Source organism: Octopus bimaculoides, chromosome 17 (genome assembly GCF_001194135.2).
Source record: "Octopus bimaculoides isolate UCB-OBI-ISO-001 chromosome 17, ASM119413v2, whole genome shotgun sequence".
Taxonomy (NCBI): Eukaryota; Metazoa; Mollusca; class Cephalopoda; order Octopoda; family Octopodidae; genus Octopus; species Octopus bimaculoides.
Genome location: NC_068997.1, coordinates 28,493,447 through 28,503,869, shown reverse-complemented (window position 1 = coordinate 28,503,869; position 10,423 = coordinate 28,493,447). Strand labels below are relative to the sequence as shown.

At 39.3% G+C, this 10,423-nt stretch overlaps 1 protein-coding gene across 1 annotated transcript in view; it reads left to right on the top strand.

The window, feature by feature from the left end:
- Positions 1-10,423, top strand: part of LOC106870683 (GPI ethanolamine phosphate transferase 1) — a 49,019-nt gene that overhangs the window by 3,555 nt on the left and 35,041 nt on the right. The window contains exons 2-6 of the mRNA XM_052974141.1: positions 1,827-2,093; positions 2,818-2,939; positions 4,608-4,706; positions 5,139-5,245; positions 6,998-7,122. Of these exons, the coding sequence (XP_052830101.1) occupies positions 1,870-2,093; positions 2,818-2,939; positions 4,608-4,706; positions 5,139-5,245; positions 6,998-7,122 (677 nt within the window). The 5' untranslated portion in view covers positions 1,827-1,869. The remainder of the gene's footprint in view (positions 1-1,826; positions 2,094-2,817; positions 2,940-4,607; positions 4,707-5,138; positions 5,246-6,997; positions 7,123-10,423) is intronic.

Genomic DNA, 10,423 nt, shown 5'->3' with positions numbered 1-10,423 from the left:
GCCGGCATTTCATTTCTCTGTACAAACATTGTTTTTCTTCCATTTCTGTGCACAGTAACATGCTAAAAGAAAATATGTACACATTACATATTGTTTCAACCTTTGCATACACATTTGCTCATGCCAACACCTTTGTTGCAACTTTCTTTCACACAGACCCTTTATCTCTAGGTCAGGCTGAACTTTTCATGGTGAACAGAACTTTTTTCTTACTCACATTCGTGTCGGATGCAAAAGTTTTGCATCCGACACAGCATTGCTTTGCAAATTTATTGAGTTTGTCATTCTTTGTTTTAACAAAACAATGTTTGTTTTTTCATTGCATAATTTTAGCTATGTTTTCTGGGTTCGGCGGCCATCTTGTTTCTGCGCCTCTACAATCTTTCCTTGTTTCGTGCTATGCACTCGGGGAGACATTGTAGTGGTGCATGTGGCTGCCATCTTGAGAAGTGCCATTGCGCATGTGCAAGGGACTTGCCGTCAGCGGAAGTACCCGAGCACGCATGCACAATGCAACAGGTGGAGAAAAAGTAATAGTGTTCGCACTCTTTTCTCTCTAGCAGCAGTGGCGACAACACGTATCGCTTATCCATCCAGCAGCGGTGGTGACAACACGTATCTCTCAACTCGACCCTGACATGTGGTCGAAGCTTCTTTAGTATTCTAGCGGCATGCCTATTCACCCAGGAACGAAACTGCTCTACACCAACCTAGAATAAACTATTGATCTGTTGTTACCGTTATCCCTCGTGTTGTTGTATTTCTGGATTTAATGATTAATATAAGAACTGGGGAGAGATGGCCGAGCCATCATATCTCATCTAATTCTTATATATCATTAACCCATGAATCATTCAGAGGAATCCCATTTTGGTCATGGATTCCTGAACATACTCTTTTGGTCATTATCAAACATACATGACCTAAGGTGAGAATAGACATGCAAACCAATTTGAAAAGAACGAGTTTGGCTTTTTTTTTCCAGCCTCCTCTCTTTTGAGGATTGAGTCCTGAAGTTGATGCTGCAATTCTTGCACATTCTGCTTCCCATCATTTGTAACTACAACCCCAAGATACTTTAGCTTTGCCATTTGTCTCAGTGATGTTCCACTAACATAGAAAGTGTACTTTCTTGAGAGGACCAATGTCTCAGTCTTTGCAGCATTTATTTTCATCCCTGCCGTGCAGCACTCATTAGAGAGCCTATTTCTTGAATTTCAGAATTGTGTCTGTTGCCTTTGAAAAAAATTACCATTAGCACTACCCTTTCATCATCTAGCACAAGATCACCTCCTCCAATATCCCCTCCCCTCTCAAAGATTCCTTGTCTTGCAAAGTTACTTGGTGACCCTGTCAGTGCAGGTGCCACTTAAAAGCACCCAGTCCTCACTGTAAAGTGGTTGGTGTTTGGAAGGGCATCCAGCTGTAAAAACCTTGCCAAAACTGACCTCGTCTGTACTTGTTCCACATAAGAAGCACTCAGTCCACACTATAAAGTAATTGGTGTTAGGAATGGCATCCAGCTGTAAAAATCCTGCCATAACAGTCACAGAAATCTGGTGCAGGCTTCTGCCTGACTGGCTCCTGTCAAACTGTTCCACTCAAAGCAGGTGGATGGTAAACGATGATGATGATGACTATTGCTTTTTTCTTTTCATTCTGAGCATAATTTGAACACAATTTGAAATTTTTTAGTGCTCATTACTTTATATTAACCCACGCCGCTGTATATTCTTCATATGACAGGCATTCCTAGGAAACTTCCCCATGTCATTAACATTTCATAAATATTGATGTTCATGTTTTCAATTTCTTGTTTATTTCAGATTGGGAATCAATTTATGTGGTCACCTGTAAACTGCTGAAAGTATGTTCAGTTGGAAATTATTACTGCTTGGACTAGTAGTTCACTTAATTCTCTTTTGTTCCATATTCGATATCTACTTTAAATCTCCAATTGTTCATGGTATGACACCACATTCCAGTCCCACGTCACCTCCTGCTAAACGCCTTGTGTTGTTTGTTGCTGATGGCTTACGAGCCGATAAGTTCTATGAATTACAAGATGGCAAATCAAGATCACCATTTATAAGGTTGGTGTTCCATTCTTTAATTTGATTTTTATTTTGCTTTGGTTTAATGAAAAAAAAAAGAAAAGAAAAACACTGGAGCAATAACTCACATTTTCTAATTTGGTGCCATATGTTTCTGCTTTCAAATCACAGTAGATTCAACTTTATTTATCATCGGTCAGTATCCATAATATCGTGTGATTAAACCAATAAAACACACTTTGAGCTTTCTAACAAGAAGTTAGTATAGTTGATAAATCTTTATCCAAATACTTGGAACCAAAAGTGTTTCAGATTTCACAGTAATTGTATATTTGCACTTATAAAATGGAACGACTTGGTCTTGGACCCATGTTTAAACTGATAATCATTACCATTGTTGTTTGTCTGTTTTCCATGCTGGCATGGGTTGGATAGTTCAACAGTAACTGGCAATCCAGAGGATTGCACCAAGCCTTTCTGTCTGCTTTGCTATGGTTTCTATAACTGGATATTCTCCAAGATACTGACCACTTTACAGAGTGTACTGGGTGCCTTTTCATGTGGCACCAGTGGAATTTGCAAGTCGGGAAACAGCAAATTAAAAAAGAAAGATCATTCCAAACTTGGCTCTGCCTTTTACTCTTCCAGGATTTATCAAATAAGTACCGCTATTACATGAATGTTGGTTCATTTGGCTAAACGCCTCTATTAAAAGTAAAACAAGAAAGTTAAACCAACGTACTTCCTTTCTTTAATCTTTCAGAAGTATCATTGAAAAGAATGGTTCATTTGGCATCTCACATACCAGAGTCCCAACAGAATCTCGTCCTGGGCATGTGGCTATCATTGCAGGATTTTATGAAGATGTTAGTTCCATTGCTAAAGGTGACATTTCTCTTTGTTTCCATTATTCTCTTTCTATTTCTTAACCATTTTCCATTCCTATTCCTCTGTTGAACGTAATCCTTATTTCTTCACATTGTTTTGAATATATAATCCTGGATTATCTCATAGCTTTGTGATTTTGATGATGTGATTGTTTATTTCTAGAATGGCACTGTAGGGTAGGTGTGAGAGGTCAGATCTGGTGAGTTCAAACATAGAACAAGTGGAATATTTGGGCCAAATATGGTCAGTTTAAGTGCTAAAGGGTTAAATAAGTGAAGGCTCATGACCTTAGTGGTTAGGGTGTTGCACTCCTGGTCACAAGATTGTGGTTTCAATTCCTGAACCAGGTAATGCATTGTGTCCTTGAGCAAAACACTTCATTTTCCATTGCTCCAAGCCATTCAGCTATAAACGAGTTCCAGCAATAGTTTAGAAGTTAACCCTGAGACAGTTGAGCATCCTATTCAATGGGAGAGCGTCATAATCTTCAGTCACTTGCACACCATGGAAACCTGGTTAAACTCTGACCTTTTGGGTCCCTGTAGCTCAAGAGAAACCCAAGATAATTACTTAAATGAGTTTTAGCACAAGGCTTGCAATTTTAAGGGAGGAAGTAAGTTGATTACATGACTGCTACTTATTTCTTCTACCCTAGAAGGATGAAAAGCAAAGTTGACCTTGGTGGAATTTGAACTCATCATGTAAAAATGAACAAAATGCTACTAAGCATTTTGCCTGAGTGCTAATGATTCTGCCGTCTCACCACCTTAATGAGAAAGAATTTTGCTTTCCAGCCACATGGTTCCAGGTTCACTCTCACTGCACAACACCTTGGGCTGACCAAAGCATGGTGAGTGGATTTCTTAGAAGGAAACTGAAAGAAGCCTATCGTGTGTGTGTGTGACTCTGTGTTTTTGTTTGTGCTCCACCATTGCTTGACAACTGGTGTTGGTGTGTTTATGTCCCTGTAACTTAGCAGTTTGACATAAGAGACTGATAGAATAAGTGCCAGGCTTTAAAAAAAAAAGTTCTGGGGTCGATTCATTCAACTAAAATTCTTTGATGCAGTGCCCCAGCATGGCTACAATCTAGTGACTGAAACAAGTAAAAGACAGTTAAAGCTGAGGACTACACTACACCAAAGGATGTTTGCCGTTTCAGCCTTTTTTTTTTTTAGTTGTGACCGAGACCTTTAGCCACATGCTGTACTTGAGAAGACTGGTCAAGCCAAGTGAAACCGTAGTCATGGCTGATGCTGGTGTCACATAACTGGCAGGTAAAAGGCTCCTTTCGAGTGTAGAGCCTCACGGAGGCAATGACTGAGACCTTTGGCATTATGTCGTGCTCGAGGAGATGATCCATCAAGCCAAGTAAAATCACAATCATGTCAGATACTAGTGTCCCGCAAATGGCACCTGTGCCGGTGACATGTAAAAGAACCCATTTCACTCTTGGAATGGTTGGCATTAGGAAGGGCAGAAAACCATGCCAAATCAGACACTAGACTGGTGCAGCCTTCCAGCCCTGGTCAAACCATCCAACCCATGCCAGCATAGACAACAGATGATGATGATGATGATAAATCTATGATAAACTGGTTATCACATGTTGGAAACAAGTGTTGACAGTCTGCTTTGATAAACTTTCTTAAATCTTTTGTTTTAGGTTGGAAAGAGAACCCAGTAGAGTTTGACTCGGTTTTTAACGAAAGCTTTTCCACCTGGTGTTGGGGCAGCCCCGATATACTTCCAATATTTGCTAAAGGTATTGTTATTTATGTTTTGTTGATATATTTTTTTAGTGACAACCCTTTCTAGTGCTAGTGCCACAATAATGAACTGTGAACTGGTTGGAAATGGAAGGGGTGGGCCAGCCCCACAGCCATAATCAAAACAAAAGAAAAGACATGCAAAGCTGGCTATGGTGCCTCTCAGTTGTTTTAGGGGTGCAAGACAATGGGTGGTGAGATGCTACCATGGCTAAATGAAAACCGTCCATCGAAACCTCATGTTAATTCATGCTAATTTATGTTCCAAACACCAGCTTAATAACAACAGATTTATCTTAATAAATTCTTCATTCTTTCGAAAGTAATTGAAACAAAATCAGTGTTTCAAAAGAAATGTGGTAAGAAAAGGGGTCAAGAAATTAAGGCTTTCTACAAATGATAGTTTTCCTTTATTTCTTCCTTGGCAGGAGATTCCTACGAACACATTTATATGACAATGTATGCAGAGAAAGAAATAGATTTCGGTGGCACTGACCCATCCAGGCTTGACACCTATGTGTTCTCCAGTGTTAAGGTAAGCATAATGACTGGCTTTATTTAGAAAGGCAACCTTTAATTAAAATGCACTTCAGAACAAAGAAACTGTTAGCTTTCATCTTTTTATCTTTTTTTTCTCGCTTTTTTGTCATTGAACTATGGCCGTTCTAGGGTTTGTATTTATTTTTTTAACGTCAGATACTTATTCTATCAATCTACTTTTGCTGAACTGCTAAGTTATGGGGATGTAAACAAACCAACACCAGTTGAGTAAACACAAACAATAAGACCAATCATACATAAATGGATAAAAAAAATGAAGGATGACTCCTTCCCAAGTCGTAAAGAGTCCATAAGTTCGGTTTCCTGGTTTCTCCGACATACACATCCGCCCTGCTGGATGGGATGCCAGTCCGTTGCAGGGTTACTCATTTTTGCCAGCTGAGTGGACTGGAGCAACATGAAAAGAAGTGTTTTGCACAAGAATACAACACATTGCCTGCACCAGGAATTGAGACCACAATCTTATGATCATGGAGCCAACACCCTAACCACTAAGCCATATGCTTCCACACATAGATATATACATATGTATGTGTGTGTGTGAGAGAGAGAGAGAGAGGGACAGCTTTTAGTTTCTGTCTACCAAATCCACTTGTAAGGATTTGTTCAGCCTGGGGCTATAGTAGAAGACATTTGCCCAAATGCCACACTGTGGAACTGAACCCGGAACTATGTGATTCGGAGGTAAACCTGTTACCACACAACCATACCTACGCCTCTTAAACAAACTCTGCCACCCTCACTGTGTTAGTGAGGAAAAGTCTTCCATCACAGAGAAGGAAAACAGAACAAAAATATATTTGGCTGCTGGTGTTACATGTCCTGATGTTAACTCTAAATAAGTGTGTGTGTGTATATAAACATAAGCATTCCAACTGTGACCATTGTGTTTTTTGTTGTTCTTTTTTCCCAGACATAATGTCTCTAGAACGTCATACTTCAAAGTTACAAATGAATCAGAGCAAAACTGATGTAAACAACTTCTCAGCAGGTTTCTTTTTCATGGTGAAGGCAGGTAGAGTGAACCTGGGCATGTGTCAATGGCCTGGTGCAGAGGTTCTCAACTAGGGTCCATAAGACCCTTGGGGAGGTCCATATAAGATTTTGTTAAAGTTTATGAGCAATGAATTGCTTATATTTCTTCAATTGAGGGAGATTGCTCTTTTGTAGGAACCCTATCTATAAATATATATATGTGGTTATTAGTGGAAGGTGCAAACACCCACAAAATACAAAAAAATTGCAAAAAGACTAATGAATCAGTGCTTTCAAGCAAGTACCACCACTTTTGTTGTGCAGATGCTTTCTTATCTCTCTCTCTCTCTCTCATGAAATGCAATTAACCAATGCTGGGCCAACTGAAAACTTGTAATAAAAAAACTCTATTCTTTCTACACTCCATCATCAACAACAACTGCTTTCCATGCTGGCATGGGTTGTATGATTTGACAGGAGCTGCATCAGGCTCCAACTGTCTCTCTTGGCATGGTTTCTACAGCTGGATGCCGTTCTTAACACCAGCCGCTTCACAGTGTAACTGGATGCTTTTACATGGCTTCAGCATTGGATGCTTTCTACACAGCACCATCAAAAGTGCCACTTGTGTGATACCATGATGGGTGCTTTCTACTTGGCACCAGTATGGGTGTTTTTTTTTTTTGTTTTTTTTTCTTTTGCATGCTACCGACAGTATAAAATCTAATCACTTTGCTTTTCACTTTTCTAGAATTTCTTTCATCAAGCCAAGGAAGACTCAAACCTTATGAAGAAGTTGATGAGTGATAAAATCGTTTTCTTCTTACATTTGTTGGGTATTGACACAAATGGACATTCTCATCATCCACATTCAAAGTAAGTAAATCTGTGCTTTCATCAAATTTCCACGCAATCTTAGGCCTGTCACTCATTTCTTTTGTCTTGTGAAAGGCACTGTACTGATTGCCTTTGCAGGTTCTCTGAAACTGGTGAGATTCCATTTATTTTGGAATCCCCTTCAGATGATCTCCAATGTTCTCCTTCCTTACAATCTTTAAAATGGAGACCATATGTCTTAAGACAAGTCTTAGGATGGTGTACTCCCCACACCCAAGAAAGGTGATCCCTTGGGGTCAGCTGATAAAGTGATTTTTCATTTCGGCACATCTTTCACCTTTTATCTTTTACTTGTTTAAGTCATTAGATTGTGGCCATGCTGGGGCACTACCTTGAGGAATTTTTAATTCAATGAATCGACCCCCCAGTTCTTCTTTTAAGCAGGATACTTATTCTGTCAGTCTCTTTGCTGAACTGCTACGTTGCAGGTATATAACACACCAACGCAACAGTTGTCAAGCAGTGGTGGGGTGGCAAACACAGACACAAACATGTATGTATACATATATATATATCTGGCAAGGTAGCACACGTGGTGAGGTGGGGTTGGCATACTCCTTGCGGAGAAATGGGTGGATAGGGTCATAGAGATTGTCAGGGTATGCGATAGAGTGCTTAAGCTCAGGCTAGTCCTGCAGAACAGTATAGCAACAAGTATCTCTGCCTATGTCCCAAAGTTGTCTTGAATATGGAACTCAGGAGCTCCAAATAAATGACTTTTTGGGACTTTATTGTTCTTCTTTGTTGCAAATTGAATTGATGGAATGCAGTGGAAAAAGAATTCTTCAATCACTTTTTATCTGATGGAGTTAGATGAAAACGGAGTTGGATGTTTTTGAAAGGAAGCCCAAGCAGGAGGTAATTTTGTCAGTGAATTAAGAATTCTAAAATGAAGCATTGCTCTATGAGATATTTAAAACTGTAGAAGGCAGACATATCTGGCATTGATTCGAGCCAATGGGAGTTCTTAACCACGTTGTTTTAGTGTCTTGTTTTCTTACATGAGATGTAACCGAGTACTTTTCCTCGTGACTCCATTGTAACACACATTTTGCCCGTTTGATGATGGATTGTGATAAGGAATCGTTTTAGTCTTAAAAATTCCAAAGACTCATTACTTTCAAACTGAGTTCCATGGCTGTCATCATCATCATCATCATTTAATGTCTTTCTTCCTTGCTGGCACGGTTTGGATGATTTGACAGGAGCTGACAAACCGCAGAGCTGCACCAAGCTCCAGCTGTCTGTTTTGGCATGGTTTTTACAGCTTGAAGCCCTTCCTGATATCAAACACTCTGCAGAATGGTCACTATGTACAAAGCCAAGGGCACCAAACAAACAAAGTAATGAAGAATTGGTTAATAACTTGGGAAGTTGCTTTTGTGAAGAGGAACATGAAAGGGTAACTCATAACAGTTGCATGTTTTAGATATTCGTTTTGCTCCTGCAATATCGAGCGACAGTTGTTGTCAGAAACCTTAGTAGTATAAGTTGGTCAGTTAATTTGTTGAAATGAGGTTTTAACCTAGAATATTTATCACATGACCTAATTTCATCTGTAATATACTTTCTAAGATTATTACAATTGAATATTTTCACTAATGCAGTTTATCTATCTAGACTGTTGTATCCCATTTTTTTTATGAATTTTCCCTGTTGTATCTCTCTGTTCATCATTCAACATTGACTCAATATCTTCAGCAATTGCAGAAATTCCATGTTAAGAATCTGCAGCCAAGTTCTCTCGTGCCATACATTATTGCGTTTTATATGAAAAGCCGAAAAGCTAGTCTCCTACAACACAGTCATTGCTTTTCATGGTAGATTTGGGTCAACGGTCATAAAGGCAAGCTGTTGCCTATTGACCTGAAACAAGTTTGAATTTATTGTGTTAAAAACCTGATACTGCACTTCCTGAATTGGTTTAACTGTTGTAATGGCTTCTACCTCTACATAAAACTATTTATTTTTGTATGTTAAATTCAATCTTACGTTGAAAGTCAACAAGCAGAGTTTGCTCTAGAAGCGTTGAGATGTATTGAAAGATGCAAATACGGAAATCATTTTATTCTCAAACGCAGGATAATGCTAATAATAATATAGCATAAACAGGACAAACTATCTCAATTTTTAGCAGAAAAATCTGTCAGCGGTCAGCCATGAGACTATAACTCGCATCCCTATGATTACGGATGGTCTATCCTGTTCATGCTATATTATTAGCATTATACTGCGTTTGAGACTAAAATGATTTTCTTACCTATTTATTTTAGGTTTTATTCCATTATTCAATCTATTTGAATAGAAACACATTGGCCTCCTATTTTGCATTTTATCTGTTTCGAATAATGTTGAATTAATTCCTTGAGGTGTTTGAGTTCTGTGGAATTTCCAAGCACAGGAAACCCAGATGGAAGCTGTAATTTGTCATGGTCCAGTAGGATTTTACCTTCTATAAGAATTAGTCAAAATATTGTGATCTGGAGGTTGCACCTGTAGCAGACAATTCTCATCTGCCAACAATATAAATATGAGTGCTTTTATGCACCATGCATCCTTATGAGAAGTCCTCATCAAGGTGAATACCACAGCATTTGGCAGTCTAACAAAACATTAAGGTGGATATATATATATATACCACCCGAACGTGGCTAGCACCACCACCATCCAAACGTGGTCGATGCCAGCACAGCCTCCTCTGGCCCCTGTGCTGGTGGCACATAAAAAGCACCCACTCCCCTTGGAGTGGTTGGCGTTAGGAAGGGCATCAAGCTGTAGAAACACTGCCAGATCAGACTGGAGCCTTCCAAGACCCCAGTCAAGCCATCCAACCCATGCCAGCATGGAAAATGGACGTTAAACAATGATGATGATATATACACACGCACCCACATATCACCTTTTGAGCGTTGGGCCTCACAGAGGCAGTGACATATGACCGAGACCTTTGGCAATATGCTGTGCTTGAGAAGACTCATCAAGCCAAGTGAAATTGTCTTAATGTTCTGAGTTCAAATTCTGCCGACGTCAACTTTGCTTTTAATCTTCCCGGGACCAGTAAAATAAGTACCAGTTGAGCACTGGGGTGGATGTGATCAACTTACGCCCTCCCCGCAAAATTGCTGGCCTTGTGCCATAATTTGAAACCATCATTAACATTAAAAGATAATTATAACATCTCCAATGCTACAATCGCTGATGCTTGGAAGAGAGTTATTGCACACCACAAAAAAAAAGAACAAGCATGTCTTGATTTGGTAGTAAATAGGTTAAACTTGTT